The sequence below is a fragment of the Dama dama genome, chromosome 31 (assembly GCF_033118175.1).
Source record: "Dama dama isolate Ldn47 chromosome 31, ASM3311817v1, whole genome shotgun sequence".
NCBI classification, from domain to species: domain Eukaryota; kingdom Metazoa; phylum Chordata; class Mammalia; order Artiodactyla; family Cervidae; genus Dama; species Dama dama.
The window spans coordinates 56,480,141-56,499,199 of record NC_083711.1 but is presented as its reverse complement, the minus strand read 5'-3'; the positions used below and the strand labels follow the sequence as shown (position 1 = coordinate 56,499,199).

Sequence of the window (19,059 nt, the reverse complement as noted above, 5' to 3'; positions counted from 1 at the left end):
GTTAGTTTCTACTGCACAGCAGAGTGAATCGATCGAGTGTACCCACGTGTCCGCGCTCTGTGAGATCTGCTTCCACACAGGACGTCACAGAGTGGTGAGCGGAGGTTCCTTTGCTATCCGTAGGTTCTCATTGGCTGTCTGTTTTATGTGTGGCAGTGTGTATACGTCAGTCCCAGTCGTCCAGTTTATCCTCCCTGCCCCGTATCCTCTAGTAACCGTAAGTTTATTTGCTATATCCATGGCTCTCCTTCTGGTTTGTCAATAACATTTACACCTTTTTTTTTTAGATTCCATGCATAAGCAAAATCATATATATTTGCCCTTTTCTGTCTGGCTTACTTCAGTCAGTATGACAATCTCTAGGCCCATCCATGTTGCTGGCAATGGCATTATTTCTTTATTTTTTATGGCTGAGTAATATTCCATTGTATGCGTGTACCACATCTTCTTTTCCATCCCTCTGTTGCTGGCATAATTTTGAGGTGGTCATTAAACACCTCCTTGCCCTTGGATCTGCCCTGTGCTTGGCATGCGGGACTAGAGTAACTCTAATACCAGAGTGTAAGCCCCATGATTGCAAGGATAGTTTTGGTTTTGTTCACTGTCTCTGTTATCAGAAACATTGCCTGGCATGTAGTGGTTTTCAACAGATAGTTGTTGAATCATGAAGTAAAACATGACCTTGGATAAATTCAGTCCCTTCGAGGACCAAGTCTGACAGCTACTTAAAGATTAACAACCTCTGTAAAACAATAGCTTGTATCTTAAAGTCTATTTAGGGTAAATGAAGGGAAAGAACAGGGCATTCTAGGTGAGAAGAACATTATGAACATAGACTTGGAGATGAGCACGGGCTTTTTCCTTCATGGAACCCGTCTTTTAAGTTACGTGCTAAGCTTACGTATTTTTAAAAATAAACTCAGCATTTCTGTGACATACTTGTCTTTTAAAAACTGTATAAGTCATTATAAGATACGGTAATTACTGAATAGAGGACCTCTGAAAGGTGAGCTCAGTTCCCCTTCCACAAAAATTATTTACAAAAGTATTCAAAGGCTAATTTGGTGATAGCTGCCTGATGCCAGAAAAAAAGACTCAAAACCTTCTGATATTCAGTGAGAATTTACTTTGTTCCTGACTGCTTTTTAGAAGAAGTGCTGTTAGACCATGACATAGGAAGGGTGGAAAAATCAGAAAAACAGGGCCTTGGTGCCATTCAGGTTTCGCACACACGATTCAGGTGTGGGATAGACTCCACTGGAAGATCAACTAATGGCTAGTGTATTACCATCATTCCACCATATCTGTCAGCAGTGCCCATTCTCTCAATATCAGGAAATAATGAGTTACATGCCATGAAATTATGGTTTGCCCGCCTCCTGTTCTCTCTTACGCTTCTGAATACCAATGTTCATGTACTCATTGATTAAATCTGGGGAGCAGACATAAAAGTGGCCCAAATCTGCATGCCTCATCTCTTACTCTCTTGCCTTTCCATTTTAATGGCAGAAGGCCTCCTGATCTGGAAAACTAAGAGTTGACTTGGTAAATCAGAAGCCTTTCAGGATCTTAGATTGTGTGGTTCTTGGTTTTGTGTCACTGACAGCCAGGGAGGATGGAACAATGGTAGGAAGGGTGGTATGGTGGTACTAGTGTCAGAAATCAGCAGCCGCAGTGCCTTCTCCACCCTTTATACATACTGCTGGTATGCAGAGTGACAAAGTCTAGATTCTAGGTGCCCCACTGCAGGATGCCCTAGTGAGAGAAAACTCACAGTGGGTCAGAAAACTGCTGGTAGAAGAGGTACCTCAGTGGTTAGATCTTGTCCTCTAGGGGAAAATTAAACATATTGGTTCAAAGCTACTATCATTTCCACAGGTGGTATCGTATTTAATCCTCACATTACAGGTATAACAATTATAACATCAGAAGGAGAGTGAATTTCAGAGCAGTTCAGTAAGTTGAATCACTCATACATCTTTAAATGGTGAAGTTAACTTTGGTTTCCTTTTTGCCTAGATCCAACACAATCTGCTCACAATCTCATACGATAAATACAGTCAAAAAGGATATGAAAACATTTACAAAGGCAACAAGCTGATGTAATGCAAATCATATAGGTTAAGAGAAATGTACAAGTTCATAAACCTAGTAGGAGGGCTCAAATCCAAGATGTAATTGATGTGTTGTGTCAGCAAGCCAAGAGCCACTTTATAAATTGTGCTTCCGAAGCAGCCCATTCTGCTCCTTCTCCTCTCTGAATAGATGAATGAGTGTTCCTCACTGTGCGTTTCCCCTCATTCCTCATCACCTGCTGTTTTCTATACCGAGTGACAAGTGACACCTGCTGGCCAAGTAATGAAGCATTTTCATTTTCATCGTCACTCTTGATTGTTCAGCTACTAACTGGCCCATCAGCTGGATAATTGTCGTTCTGTTTTTCAGTAAACCTAGACAAGAATTTTAAAACCATAAGACAGAGTTACAGAATCAAGTCCTCTGCATTTGAGGACTTGGCAGTACTCAATTTTGCCCTTTTCGTCACAATTTACAGTCTTTTCTGCTTTCTGTTGTTCAGCAGGACACCTGTGTCGTAATCACACACAGGGAGTATTGTTTTAGGTCCATTTCATTCAGGGATTTTTGGTACCACTTTAAATCCACTTAATGCCTTCAAATCATTATAAGGCAAATGATAACTTGCTTCCTTGAATGAAGCCTACTCTGTGTTTACACATTTGTACCATTGGGATGATTCCCTGGAGAAGGGAGTGGCAACCCACGCCACTGGAGGATCCGTTAACGATCCACTGCCTGGAGAATTCCGTGGCCAGAGGAGCCTGTGAGTACAGTCCCTAGGGTCGCACATAGGCGGGCATGACTGGCTGACCCATACTTCCACTTTTTTCAAAGTCAGTGGGTAGTATAGTGTATTTATATAATCAGTTCATTTGTGCAGACGTGCTGTGTTGCTTTATCCTCTGGGTCCTTCTGGGTTAACCTTCTCCGATTAATGTTAATTTCCCATCTGGAGTCGCAGTCCAGGCTGTCTCTGATCTGACACTAGTCCTTTGGCGTAAGTTTCTTCTCTTCTGCGGGAAGAGCACCCGAGCTCCCCCAGGTTCCTCTGAGCTCCCCCAGGCTCCCCAGGTTCCCCTGTGTCCTCTGCTTCCATGATGCTGAGTGAGTTGTCTGTGTGCCTTTGTTCCTGCCCTTCCCTAGTCCTTCAAGGTCCAAAACTCACGGCACTGCTGTCTGAGGTCCTCTCATTTCCCTGCTTGTAAAAATATCTCCTCCTTCCACTTCCTCTTACCCTTCATGTGTGTCTCTTCAGGGCATATTTCACTTTTTAAGACTCTGTTTATCTATTTGAGTAGGCCGTGTCTTATTTGTGGCATGTGGGTTTCTCGCTAATTGTGGTTCTCTGGCTTAGTTGCCCCTCATCACGTGGGATCTTAGTTCCCCGACCAGGGATCACACCTGCATCCCCTTCCTTGGAGGATGGATTCTTAACCCCTGGACCACCAGGGAGGTCCCCGCATTTCACTTTCTACCTGGTGTTATAGTTAGTCATGTATCTGATCTGTCTCCTATGTTTGACTGTAAGATTTTTGGATTAAGGGAACGTTTTTATTCATCTTTGTGTTCCTAATAACACTTAGACCTGGACCTTTTACATAATAGATGTTCACCAAATGAGTGAAGGGTTGAAGGAACAATTTGGTTTATACAGAATTCTTCACAATTAGATACAAAGATAACTATTTTTCATTAGATTGGTTGAAGCTATGTAGGTTAGACTTAAAACTGTCTGCACCTATTCTTGGACACCATAATGTTCTCACACTTGGTCAAAATGAAGTGTTGCATTTGAGTGGGAGTATAGAGACTATATTTGGATTTCATTTGTCACATTCATAGTCTTTGCATCACAGGAAGAGCCTTTGTAAAATTCCGTGCCTGTTGAGAAAACTCAGTAGCATTCTGTTCTTTTGTGGTGCTTGCATGGACACAAAAACTGAGGTCGTGTGGTCTGACAGTTCCCACAGTACGTGTACATTTTAGCAGTAAATGGAAGGCAGAGAAGGCTCGCTGAACTTCCAGCTGTGTTTTTCAAAATGAAATGGCATATCTGATCACAACTTTATAATGAAGAATGTGAACACATTTTCCCATTTAGAATGTAATCTTTTTAACGTGTCATTCTTGTGTAGGATGCTGAGATTTCTGATCTGTATCCTATGGAGCTAGATGCCTTAGAAAATCTTTTTGTTTATCAAGCTTTTCAGCCTCCTTACATAAACTTCCATGATCTAATATTTATGACACCTAAGCTGTTGTGACACTCTGTCTAACAAGAGGCTGACGCTGCTCACTGTAATTGAAATGTTTCACTTTATTACTCTTGTGACAAAGGTCTAAGTTCTCTGTGGTGATGCCTGTCATTCCAAAAGGGATAATGCGTGGTACAGTCACATCTGTGGGCCCTGTGTTCACACTATAGCAAATGAGCTACTGTTGCTCATGAGGAACTGGTGTGGAAGTTCCTTGAGGGAAGGTATCATGAGTCCACTTTCTTAGGCATCTCCCATCATTGCATCTGGCTCAGTATTGGGCAAAGTAGATGGCCAACAGTAGCTGTTCAACTCCTTAGCTTGATTTGCTTGTCCACACTCTTCTTTTCTCTTGAATTTTAATTGATATACAGTGTTATAGTAGTTTCAAGTGTATACCATAATGATTCAATATTTTTATATGTTACAAAATGATCACCATGGTGTTTACCTACCGTCTGCCACCATACAGAGTTATTAGAATATTACTGATGACATCTCTCAGGCTGTACATTGCATCCTCTTGACTTATTTATTTTATAATTGGAAGTTTGTGCCTCCTAATCTCATCACCTGTTTTGCCCATTTCCTCACCATTTTATCCTCTAACAGCCACTAACTTATATCTATGTCTATTTCTTAATTGCTTTGTTTGTTCTTTTTTTTTTTCCCTCTTAAATTCCACATGTAAGTGAGATCATGTGATACTTGTCTTTCTCCGTCTGACTTATTTCACTTGCTTTATACCCTGTAGGCCCATCCATGTTGTCACAGATGGCAGGAGTTGATTCTTTTTTATGGAAGAGTCGTTTATAAGCTGAGTGACCTCAGGTCTGTTTGATGTCACTGGTCCTTGATCCTAGCCCATCCCCCCCCCCCCCTTCAGCCCAGTAAAAATGGGATTAAGCTAAATATTTGTGAAGACCCATTCAATTTTATCTGCTTGCAATGCAGGAGACCTGGGTTCGATCCCTGGGTCAGGAAGATCCTCTGGAGGAGGGCATGGCAACCCACTCCAGCATTCTTGCCTGGAGAATCCCATGGACAGAGGAGCCTGGCGGGCCACAGTCCACGGGGTCGCAAAGAGTCGGACACGACTGAGCGACTGATACTTTACTTTTTACTTTCACTTTTGTCCAATTTTAGAGCCTTTGAGTATTAGTTGCCCATCTTCATTTACAGGGTGTTAAGTTTGAAATGCCTATATATATTTATTTTATTCTGAATACAAACATGAGCTTTCTGGAGCAGAGCACATCTATTATTTAATTATAGCAATAATTACTCTGATTCCTTTTTGCCCTAATTTGTACCCCTGGGGCAATAGATGAGATGAGGCAGATCATATGTTATCCTATATATACTGGAGTTTGTACCTTCAGCGAGAAAGTTGAAAAAAAAATGAATCTGGTTATTTGTATAGGAGAGGGACAGCCTCCTCCCTAATTCCACCTTACTGCCTGTCAGACACACACACACCTCTTCGCGCTTTGAGAAGGATCCTGGATTCTTACTGTTACCCTTTGGAATATAAATAAATCTCTTAGGGGAAAGATAAGATTAGCTTCTTTAGCTGTGCTTCTGTGTCCTCAGATCTTATTCCTTCCTTAACATGTAAATACATACCTCTAGGGGGATAAATCCCTTCAGATACTCTCTCACTAATAATCAGTCATAAATTCTAAAATTTGTTCTTCTAGGCTAGGTCTCAAGTTTTGGTAAAATTTGATCAGAAAGCCTTCATGGTACAGAAACATAAAAGTATTGTCTCTACAGTCCCACTAAGCATGAATCTAAAATTAAAAGGTAGAATCCTCTGCCTTCCAGGGCCGTGAGTCTATGATGATCAAGTCATTTGTGTAAGAATTTCACATGTTTGTAAAAATTCAGATTCCTGAGATCTACAGCAGACTGACTCAACAAGAGTCTCTGGGACAGAAGCCTTGGAATCTGCTTTTCTGTCCAGCTCTCCACATGATTCTTATGCACCACAGCCTTTTTCTCCTTTATTCCTGGCTTAAGGATCCTTTGGTTTTCCTGCTGGCAGAGATACTTCATATTCTGCAGCTTTTGCTATTGAATCTGTGGTTTTCAGGACTTTCCAAACATGGAAAGAAATATAACAGTCTTGCTGGGAGAGTTTATGACTATCATGTAAAAATAAATACCAATATTAGCAAGCTTTCTAAGGTGATGATGAGTCTCTGAAATCTGAAGAGCTGATGATAGTGATAAAGACATTACCACTAGTAAACAACTGTTCATTAAGTAACTGAGACAGAATTTGAAATGGATTAGCTACGTTACCTAGATTTCTGTTTTACAAAAAATGCAAAGATGTGCCACCACTAGTGGTATTTTTCTATTCAAAATGTAGTTGAGACATTTTTGCTGTGTTTCTCTGTGATATCTGAAGTTCTTTTGTTGAAACACAACTCTGAAATGAATATAAAAAGAGGAAAATGAATGGAATTAAAAAATTTTATTACAACTTCCGTGATGTGATTAGTCGTTCAGGTCAAAAACTCACTGTAATAAAACTTTTTATCAAAAAGTAATTATCTTTAAGCTAGCACCAAAAATGATACAAACCCAAATGATGTAAGTGCATCATACATTGTTACTAGGCTACACTCAATCCATTTCTCTATATCAGGAACAAGAAACTGACATTTAATATAAAGCATCTCAAATATGTGATAACATCTGACAGGTAATGAAGTAGTAGTCACATTATGAGTGCAGAATAGAACTGTGGCGGTGTTTCAACAGAGAAAGAAATGAGCAATAGTCTCTGGGAACATCTGTTTATCCTGTTAATCACCAGCATTTTATTGAGCACCTATAAAGTGTTAAACACTGTGTTGGGTACTACAGATAAAAAATGACTTTCAGAGATGCGAGTGTTACCATGACGATGAGACAGTGTGATACATACCACGATTTCTGCTATAAACATGGCTATATAGATGTAGCATCTTCCTGTTCTTTTCCTGAGAGTCTTGTAAGAGCAACAGGGAAACAGAGAACAAAAATGCAAACTCCAGTTTCAGTCGAGCTAGGAAATACATACCAGCATACCCCAGGGCTGCCCAAGGCAGTCAAGATAATGCAAGAATCCCACAGGAGGAAAAGGAGAGAAATGGAAGAAAGAGCCCAGCAATAGCACTTCTAAAGAATCAACACAAATACACTTACTAAAGAAGGGTTCATCTGGAGATGGAAAATCTATAGCCTTTATCTGCAATAGCTGGGAGGTAACAGGAACCTTACCGGACCTGCTTTGGTTCACAGAAGTGGATTGCACATGAAAGTACTCAAAAAGCCATGTTTGCAGAAGATGAGGAAAGGAATTTCTTGGGGAGAGATGAGAAAAGATATTTTGCTTATGGAAAAAAAAAAGAGAAAAATTCGCATAGACTCTTATCCTCCACCTACTCTTCCTATAGAAAATTCTGGCAGATAGATAGTCCGGGAAAACCAAACTCTTATAATGATGTGTTTAAGATACTATGATAGCAGCTAACTGTCTACAAACAAGAAAAGAATATCCCAGTAAGATATGAATATAACACCGTACAAATATGGACGTCAGTTACTAGGGACACAGGTAAGGGCCGTGTACCCTCAACAATCCCTTGAGGCTCAGACCCAGGGCTCTGACCTGTGCAGAGCTGTTGCTAAAGGTCAAGGTTTGTTCCAGATGCTGGAGAAAAATGTGGAGAAAAAGGGTCTCCAGAGAGGGGAGATGAGGGCTGTGGAGACAACCTCTGATACCACGGCACCCTTGTGTTGCTTGTAAGATGTTTTGCTTGTATTGCTTGATTTCGCTTGTATTGCTTGTGATGCTTCATTGGCTTATCTTGTACTGTTCATCCACTACCAGTCATATACCGTTACTGTGTGTCTAAATCGAAAGGGACTCCTCAACCATTGGCAAGAGTGTGAGCTTGGCACTTCCTTTAAAAAATGAAGAACATTGAATTATTATATGCCAGTTAAAAGTTGTTTTTACTTACATTTGTCTAATGATTTTTTTCCATAATAGCCTCTGTTTATACCAGTGAATAGGGTCTCTGAGTTCACTAGCCCCTGCCAAACTTCAGCATCTAAGGTGAGTAATTAAAGTGGGACTGAGTCATTTGTGACAGTTCCCATATGAATGATAAGACTTACCAAGGGCCAAATGTCATCATGGTTTAATATGTTCAGAAAGTGAAGCACTCATACATATTTTTTCACCATCATCATTTTTTATTATAACAATACATGTTTATTAGGAAAAACTCAGAAAATAAAGTATAAATAAGAAAATTTAAACCACCCATTGTCTTACTGCGTGGAGATGGTGACCGTTTTAGATATCTTAATGTATTTATAGTTATATCTTTCCAATATATTATTTATAATATATATGCTATATAAAATTATGCATATAAAATCAGAGAGAGAGAGAGTGCATGTGAGTCTGTGGGCGTATATTTACCTAGAAATATGTGTAAATCCTACATTGTTTCTTATGTTTGCTAAATGTCATATTACATTTTATTCCTCAAATGTCTGTTATTATCTAAAATTAAAAATTTTTGAACCTTCAGAGTTATATCAATCACACACAAAAAAATTATGGAAAACTCTTTACAACTTGGTTATTCAGATTTCTTAACAGGCAAATGGGGAGATTGTAAACCTCAACCAAATCTTAAGTTAATAGACAGCTGACCTACATGCACCGGGGACCCAAAAGCAAGAAAATCTCTGCTCAGGAGTAAGTCAGGAAGCAGAGTGTATTACCAGCTTGGAGTCTTTTGCATCTTCAAGATTAGACTTCTTGACTCAGCCCAGCTCTGCTGAATCAAATTCTGAATCAGCCATTATAGCAGTATACCACTGCCGAAGTTTATTTTCTAAGCTTCTGATTTTTAAAACTGTTGTTGGTCGTAAATGTCACCTAGTGTCGTAAGATTATAAGCGAATGGTAATTAATTATAAATAAGCCAGCTACTCAAAATTAAAAGCGTGTTCTTTGTTATTTAAGGGAAATAAGAAAATTCAGAGAACCAGACCTCCCGGCAATGGCTTGAAGCATGAGTCGCCTTCATCCTTCGAGCTTCTGGTCGACCACAGCGGCTGGAAAAGAAACACAGAGGGGTCGGACTCCGACGTAGAGTGTATTTCAGAGACTAAAATTATGAAAAAGTCCAGTCAGAAGAATGTGAAACCTCAACAGGAGAGGTATCCAGCAGTTACACTGGCAAGTGTCAAACTAGCTAGCAGAGACCAGGTGATTTTTTTTTGACGTTACTTTTTCACAAAAATGTATAGTAATTCACTTTTCCAGAAATAGCATTTTTTAAAGGTTTTGCTTCATTTCACACATTTAAAGCACTCTAATTATAGCATACACATTGTAATCTGAGTTCCCTGGACAAAGTCCCAATTTCTATTTTTTCCCTGCATTGTCTCTTTTGGAGGAAAAGTCAGATTGCTAATGTCAGCACTGAGGGGCTCCTAAAAAACACCTCTGTGGGATAAAGATTTTAATCTGTATTTAAGAGGGAAATATCCACATAGGATAAACCTGTAATCTTCAGAATGTTGCTTTCAATGCTTTATAGCAAAAATGCTTGGTCAAATTTTACATAGGTAGTTATCCCTGTAGTCCAAGTTCTGGAAAAATAACATGTGATGTTGATAATGTAACTAAGTGCTGAGCTTGATTATAATGAATGTGCACCCTAGGATTTCCATTTATCTAAATGGGTTTATTTTTTTTAAAAAAACATTACACTTTCATTCTTACAGTGTTGATGCTTATTTAATTCCTCTTTGAGTATCTGCCCTTAGCGTCAGTGTATAATAATAACAACACTTAAAACTGAGTGGGCATTTACCCTGTGCCCGATTCAGTATTCATTGACCACAGCGATTATCTCACTGGCTTCCCTGGCGGCTCAGATGGTAAAGAATCTGCCTGTCACGTGGGGAACCCAGGTTCGATCCCTGGGTTGGGAAGATCCCCTGGAGAAGGGAAAGGCTACACACTCCAGTATTCTTGCCTGGAGAATCCCTATGGACAGAGAAGCCTAGCAGGCTCCAGTCCATGGGGTCCCAAAGGGCTACAGTCCACGGGGTTGCAAAGAGCTGGACACCACTGAGCAGTTGACACGTTCCCTTCACTTCACTTCGTTATCTTACTACCTTTAAAAAATCTTTTATAAGCCAAAATTTATGCTTAGTTTATCTGCTCTGTTGATAAAACTTGATTACTAATGTCTTTTTACTGTTTGTAAAAATTAACTTTACTCTGAAAAGGTGACTATGGGCCACATGGAAAATATTCAAATGAGTTGCCATCATCTCTGAAAGCAAGGAACTAATTCCATTGGCAAATATCCACTGAGCTTCTGCCTTGTGTAAGATATTATATTAAGCATGGTAGAAGACAAGATTTCAGGCATGGTTCTTTAAAAAAGAATTATTCTGAATAACAGTTACATTACAGAAATATCTCACACATTCCTTTGTAATATCTTTGGAAAATGGTATGTGGATTCTTGAAAATCTTTAGTGATATAGGCTCATTACCTCCTTATGTAGCCTTTTCTTACTTCGTTTTTGGGTAGCTCATTCTCTTAGATTATTTGAAATACGGTTCCCTATAATTTTGAAGTTTTGGCCCTAAGTCTCTTCTTGAGACCAAACTGAATCTTTCTACCTTCTTCAGAATTTTAGTTTGAATTATGCATCATATTTGAGTGTAAAAATTCATCTATTCAGCAGATACTCAACTTTTGCATGCTTATAATATAAAAAGCAGTTGTTATCACTTTATAATTATATCTCCTTTAACTCCTGATTTCTGTTCATTAACTGTGGAATTTCAAGATTTTGGATTTGTAGACTTATTTTATGGGTAGGTTGCATGCTCCAAAGACAACATACAAGTGATCACAAAGTTGTGTTAGAATAGCACATTTTAGAACTTAAACATGGAGATTCACATATGTATATGTGAATATATATATATATATGTATATATGTGTAAAATCATCAGTTATGTGCTTTTCAGTATGTTAGCCAGCTACAGGGGATTCAGCTGTGAGCAAAACCACCTATGGTCCCAAGTCCCTACTGAACTTATAGTCTAATGATAGAGACAGACAATCCAATGATTATACAGATAAATGTGAACTGACACTGAGGCAGTTTTTATGACATAGTAGTGTGAGTCCTTGTAATAGGAGAGTTGGCCCTGGGAGGACAGGGAAGTCTTCCTTGAAACAGTGATGACATAACTTTTAGGACTGAATTCCAATTAAGTGGCTAAATGGAGAGGAAGATAATTTCCAATCAGTGCAAACATTATTTGCTAATGAGGGAACTTGGAATAAAAAGTTCCTTAAGAAGACAGCTCCCTGAAGAAGGGAATGGCACCCCACTCCAGTATTCTTGCCTGGAGAATTCCATGGACAGAGGGGCCTGGCGGGCTGCAGACCATGGGGTTGCAAAGAGTGGGATGTGACTGAGCGACTGACATGGGGAAGACAGCTGAGCTGTGGGGGGCAGCGAGGGAAACGGGGCTGTGGTGTGAGATGGGCAGGGAGTGATCAGACCGTGCAAGCTGATGCTTCGATAAGGGATTTTGTATTTATCCTGAAAGCAGCAGAAAAACACTGAAGGAGTTTAAGCAGGGAAGTGGTATGATCAAAATTTCCTTTAGAAAAGGTTGCTTTGGGTTAGTATGAAAAATGGATTCTCAGCAAATTCATTCTCAGAATGAATGTGGGCAGAGCAGTTAAAAGGCTATTGCAGTGGCCTTGGGGGGAAATAATGGTGGTGTGGGTGAGGTCATCATGTGGTGGGGAGAGAAGTGGATGTGTTTATTCCTATGTATTTGGCTTGAGGAGAGCACACTGACCCGTTTGCTGAGATATTGGGTGTAAATGATCAGAGAGGCTGAATTCTGTTGAGAGGTCAACTCAACCAGGCCAAAGGCCAAAGAAGTCCACTAACTTCATGACTTAGTGGTAATAGGAATGATCACAGGAAGAATTTCATTGTTATTGAATAGGAGAGAAGAGAAACCAGGTTACAATGGATTGATTAGCAAGTGGAAGGGGAAGAAATGAAGACATGTTGTATGTCAACTCTTGGGAAGAATTTTTAGGTTATTTGAGATTTTTCTTGTTTTTGGGGTAAGCTTGTATCACTATAAACTTCCCTCCTAGAACTGCATATTCTGTTTTGGAAAAATTTGTTTTTGTTTTCATTTATTTTTAGGTATTTTTAATCTCTTCAGTGATCCACTAGTTGTTTAGTAGCGTATTGTTTAGCTTCCATGTGGTTGTTTTTTTTTTTTTTTTGGCAGTATTTTCTTTGTAATTGATAAATTGAACTCAAAAGGGATTAAAGACCTAAATGTAAGACTGGATACTATACAACTCCTAGAGGAAAACATAGGCGGAACACTCTTTGACATAAATCGCAGCAAGATTTATTTTTTTTTGATCTGTCCCCTAGAGTAATGGAAAACAAAAGCAAAAACAAACAAATGGAACCTAATTAAACTTAAAAGCTTTTGCAAAGCAAAGGGAGCCACAAACCAAATGAAAAAACAACTTACCGAATGGGATAAAATGTTTGCAAATGATGTAACCACAAGGGATTAAGTGCCAAAATATACAAACAACTTAATACAGCTATATATATATAGAACTGTGTGTGTGTGTGTGTGTGTGTATATATATATATATATATATATAAAACTGCCTAGGCAAAAAATAGGCAGAAGATCTAAATATGCATTTCTCCAAAGAAGACATACAAAAGGCCAACAAGGCGCATGAGAGGATGCTCAGCATCACTAATCATCAGGGAAATACAGATCAGAACCTTTGAGATACCACCTTACATCTGTCAGAATGGCTGTCATTAAAAAGAACACAAATAAATGCTGGGGAGAAAAGAGGATCCTCATGCACTATTGGTGGGAATGTAAATTGGTGCAGTCACTGTGGCAAACAGTATGGTTTCTCAAACAATAGTGTTTTAATAGGATAGAGATTGATATTGGTTTGCAAGGTTAGCACCACGGACTATTCTAAAAGACTTGGACTTCTAGATCAAAGTCTGCTTTAAAATTTAGATATGTCTAAGAAGTCTTAATGATTGCAGGGTAACCAGTGAAATTTTACATCTAGTACCAAACATTGACAACTTCAGGTTAATCCTGAGAGCTATCAGGTTAACCCTGAGAACTATCAAACTGTGGACCAAAGGTCATAACATCTACTCCAGTATATTAGGTTTCCTCGGTCGTGTCTCCTGGGCTATGCTAATAGCAGAAACTTGCCAGCTTTGTCCAAATGCAATAGTATCAACTCTTGTACAGAAATTTTTCTTGGTATTTTCTAAATGGTATGTGTTTAGGTTATATTAAAATGAAATTAATTGCAGACACTGAAAAAACAAAAGAAGTACCCCATGGCCCAGCAGTCCCACTCCTGGGTATATATTCAAAAAAACCCAACTCTAGTTTAAAAAGATACAAGCACCCCAGTGTTCATAGCAGTTCATAGCAGCATTATTTATGATTGCCAAGGTGTGGAAGCAACCTTAGTGTCCGCCAGCAGATGAATGGCTAAAGAGGTGGCATGTATGTACAATGGAGTATTGCTCAGCCATAAAAAGAGTGAAAATTTGCCATCTGCAGCAAACACTATATGATATCACTTATATATGGAATCAAAAAATACAACAAACTAGTGACTATAAGGATAAAGAAGCAGTTATATGGATATAAAGAACAAGCTAGTCATTGTCAGTGAGGAAAGGGAAGGGGGCAATGTAAGTGTAGGGAATTAAGAGATACAAGCTATTATATATAAAATAAGCTACAAGGATATATTGTACAACATTGGGAATATAGCCAATATTTTATAAGATGTACGTTGAAACTGTCAAAAAAATTTTTAAATGACTGCAGATATCTCACATACTAGGCATATTCAATATCTACTGATTAAGGATGACATAGTAAAAGAAAGGCATCATAGATACTTTTCAATGAATATATATCTTATTCTTCCCAGCAACATCTACATAAATTCTAAGAACAATGTCTATATACATACATATCTCCATATGAAACATTATATATTAAGTATATAGACAGTAATTCGTGCAGACTCTTTGCAAAATACTACAAGCCCTTTGTTTCCCTGTTGAGTGCCATAATCTGTACCACTCATTTCACACTTAACTTGCATTATGATGTTTTTTTGTTGAATTCCCTCTGTTTATCCTACAGAAGCCAGCACTTAATAGAGGCTGAAAGAAGGAAAAAGTGACAGTGGTTTAATGTGTACCATTGATTGCTACTAATCCTTGTATATTTTTTGTTAATACCTTGCTACAGGCCTCTTGGGAAATGAAGAGAAAGAGGAGTCAAAGCCTTACGTGGGAATGTAAGACTTCAATTGAAGTTGAAACCAGCAGCAGCAATTCGGATATAATCCAGGTGAGACAAACTTTGCTGACGAAATAATACCTTGAAATTTATTCACATTTGTAAAGATTAAAGGAACCCAAGAGGTATTTCACACTTGTGCCCAAAGTAACAGAAACCTTTAATTGAATTACCTTGCTTTTAGGTGAAGAAACAGGACTCGGAAAACTTTGTTACTTGCCCAAAGCTACATAAATTCATAAAAATACAGTTGGGACTTATGCCTCCTGACCATTAATCTGGAGTGTTTTTCATTTTAGTTGTCAGGGTGAGAAAGCTTTAATGCTGTTGTTCAGTTGCCCAATTGTGTCCAACTCGTTGTGACCCCATTCTATTGGGTTAATGCATACATATGTATAACATTATATATATATAAACTGTATGTGTGTGTATAAACTTGAAGTTCATCTCAAAACCTACCTACACGCCCAAATCCAAAGCATGTGAACCTTTCTGTAATTCATAGTGTGGATTCTTACTAGAAAGTATAATTCTAAACTGACTTAAATTAGGACACTTCCAAAAACCCTTCAGAGAGAAGTCTCTCCAAGAAATCTGGACACGCTTCCCACGTGCTTCTGTATAGATTGTGTGTCCCTGATTCTAACTTGGTAGTCAGTATCAAAGACCTGCATGTTCATACCATAGACCCCAGCAGAGGTGGTTTTCCTCACTGACCCCAGGGTAAAAGTCTTTGGTGTGTAGCAAGAGGGCTTCCCAGGTGGCTCAGTGGGAAAGAATCCGCCTGCCAGTGCAGGAAGATGCAGGTTTGATCCCTGAGTCAGGAAGATCCTCCGGAGGAGGAATGGCAGCCCACTCTAGTATTCTTGCTGGGATAGTCCCATGGACAGAGGAGCCTGGCAGGCTACAGTCCATGGGGTCACAGAGTCCTACATGGTTGAGCAACTAATCATGCATGTGTGGGAAGAATTGACTCAAGGATTATGAGAAACACTTTATCTGTGAAGCCATGTTGAAGACTTTGTTATGTTGTAGGGCGCCCCTTGTGTTATATTAATAATAAAAAGGTTCATTTGAATATTAGAATTTAATGTCATGAAAAAAAGTCTATTTGATACTTTCTTTTATCAGAATATGAATTTTATTACTCACTATAGTTCTCTTTGTACCTTGATTTCCAAGAAGCTTATAACTAAACTTTAATCTAGATAAGAATAACTATTTTTGCCTAGATGATAATTTTTCAACATGATAATGTTAGTGAGAGTATTTAGACAAATGCCTGCCTCATTTTTCATGTCTTTAGGTTCAGTCTTTAGGTAAGTTATCTCAAAATGCAATTGAGGATTATGGATTAAGTTTCGATTACAAATGAGTCAATGAGAAGCACAATGTCTTCTGAGTTTAGCCTAATTTATGTGCCCTTCAGCAGAAAAACATTGTCACAAGGTACATGATATAACAATATGCCCGTCAGCAGACGAATGGATAAGGAAGCTGTGGTACATATACCATGGAATATTACTCAGCCATTAAAAAGAATTCATTTGAATCAGTTCTAATGAGATGGATGAAACTGGAGCCCATTATACAGAGTGAAGTAAGCCAGAAAGATAAAGACCAATACAGTATACTAACGCATATATATGGAATTTAAAAAGATGGTAACGATAACCCTATATGCAAAACAGAAAAAGAGACACAGATGTACAGAACAGACTTTTGGACTCTGCGGGAGAAGGCGAGGGTGGGAAGTTCAGAGAGAATAGCATTGAAACATGTATACTATCAAGGGTGAAACAGATCACCAGCCCAGGTTGGATGCATGAGACAAGTGCTCAGGGCTGGTGCACTGGGAAGACCCAGAGGGATGGGATGGAGAGGGAGGGGGGAGGGGGGATCGGGATGGGGAACACATGTAAATCCATGGCTGATTCATGTCAATGTATGACAAAAACCACTACAATATTGTAAAGTAGTTAGCCTCCAACTAATTGAAAAAAAAAACAATAATGGAGGTTTATTTTAAAAAGGTTCCAACATGGAACATTTCAAACAGCACAGTCAACCCCTGTGTGCCCATTTCCTAGTTCCATTCCAACAGTTATCAATTCGTGATTGATGTTGTTTCATCTGTATCCTCTCCCTCCCCGGCCACCCCCTTTTCTCCCAAACATCATATCATTTCCTCCATAATTAGAATTGTTTTAAGAAGGAATCTGAAAGGATGTTGAAAAGCTCTAGAAGTGATTTGTGAATGGGAAAAGAAAAAAAGACCCTTCATATTGACAGTAAGAAACAATTAAGTATAGGATGTGAAGGAAGTGAGCATCAACATATTTTCAAAAGGAAAAGGGTCAACATTTAATCAGAGGCCAGAAAAGAAGAGAGGACTATATAACTAGCATTGTGAATAACTCAGCCTCTGTACCTCTTTGAAGCCAAAGGTGATAGAACTGTACCTTTGCATATTACTAGGCCCCAGCCGCTTTGCAGAATCTTCGAAGTTTGTGTCTTTTTCATGTAGCCATTGCTTTGTCACTTCTCTGTCCTCTGCATGCAGCTTTTAGCAAGTGCTTTTTCACAAATTAAGTATGACATTTATGTTAAAATTGTTGTTGTCTTTTTATGTAGTATTTCTCAAGTTCTTGTGTTACTTGCATGAATGTGTGAGGTATGATTGATTTATGTCCCTGTGATCCTAGCAGGAAGTCTGTTTTCAAATTCATGGTATCTGATTAATCTGGATAAATACTATACATTATCCAGAGATGCCCATTAATTTTTCTGTTTGGCTGTGGTTGCAGCAATTCAAGTAGGAAATAATTGCTTCTACATGTTTGTCTGCCTGTACTTCCTTAAACTTAGAAATTAAAAAAGATTGTTCTTAACTCCTGGGCTCCTCCCCAGTTATCTTCTAACTGTGATGCTTGTGTGTGTGTGTGTGTGTGTGTGTGTGTGCGCGCGCGCGCGCACATGTGTGTGCATGAGCTTTAATTCTGACTGTGCATCTGTCAAATTTCAAGAAAGAGGGCACGCAGGGCTGCATTGGGTTATCATTTAAGGAAGAGTGGTTGGCTACCCACCACTTGCCACAGTTAGGTGGTTTTTATTATTTTGGTGAACTTACTGCAGCCAGGGTCTTACTTTCAGCTGTCATGCTGTTGTTCACTCACTAAGTTGTATCCTTCTCTTTGTGACCCCGTGGACTGCGGCACGCCAGGCTTCTCTGTCCTTCACCATCTCCTGGACTTTGCTCAAACTCATGTCCACTGAGTCAGTGATGCCATCCACCCATCTCATCCTCTGTCATCCCCTTCTCCTCCTGTCTCCAATCTTTCCCAGCATCAGGGTCTTTTCCAGTGAGTCAGCTCTTCACATCAAGTGGCCAAAGTATTGGAGCTTCAGCATCAGTCCTTCCAATGACCATTCAGAGTTGATTTCCTTTAGGATTCACTGTTTTGATATCCTTGCTGTCCATGGGACTCTCCAGCACCACAGTTTGAAAGCATCAGGTGTCATGGGCTCTAAAATATATCTTCAGCTCACCAAAGAAAGTCTTATTTCACAGGAATAATTTCACTTCATCAAAACTCATGAGACTGTTGTATACTATCATAACAGCCGTTTAGTCATTGGAGAGATAAACCCAGCCTTAGTCCAACTGGAAGACACATTCTGACTTCCGCCGTGTGTTTTCTCCCTTTAAGCCAGTCTGCGTGGGTTGGCCAGCACAGTTTGACAGTGCTGGTGAGCTGTGCACCTGAATATTTAAAGAGTTTTCAGCTAAGACAGCCTGCTGTGTCCCCTTCCCTGCCCAGGATGACTGGGATGATGTTACCAGTTGTAACGGTAACGTTGGAAGGGCCCTGACCCGGGACCCTCATCGTGTGCTCTTCCAGTGTGTTGGTTTTTTTTTTTCCCACATTAAACGGAGAACATCTCTCTTCTTTTTTTTTTTTTTTTTTAGTACCCAACAGTAGGTTTTATGTCCACTCTTTTTTAATATTTATTGAAGTATTTATTGACTGACAGCATGGCATTAGTTTACGGTATATAACGTAGCCATTCGCTAGTTTCATAGACCGTGGACAGCACGTGGAATGCGTCCCTTGCGCTGTACCCTATGTCTGGTAGCTTATTGGCTTGGTCGCTGCTAATTTGCGTCTCTTAACCTCCTTCACCTATTTCACCGCTCCTCCCGCCTCCTTCCCTCTGGCAGCCCCCTGTTTGTTCTTGTATCTGTGAATCTGT

At 39.3% G+C, this 19,059-nt stretch overlaps 1 protein-coding gene across 1 annotated transcript in view; it reads left to right on the top strand.

Annotated features, from left to right (window-relative positions):
* Positions 1-19,059, top strand: part of MORC1 (MORC family CW-type zinc finger 1) — a 147,803-nt gene that overhangs the window by 89,686 nt on the left and 39,058 nt on the right. The window contains exons 18-23 of the mRNA XM_061134240.1: positions 8,383-8,448; positions 9,373-9,618; positions 11,671-11,690; positions 13,812-13,844; positions 14,103-14,124; positions 14,755-14,856. Of these exons, the coding sequence (XP_060990223.1) occupies positions 8,383-8,448; positions 9,373-9,618; positions 11,671-11,690; positions 13,812-13,844; positions 14,103-14,124; positions 14,755-14,856 (489 nt within the window). The remainder of the gene's footprint in view (positions 1-8,382; positions 8,449-9,372; positions 9,619-11,670; positions 11,691-13,811; positions 13,845-14,102; positions 14,125-14,754; positions 14,857-19,059) is intronic.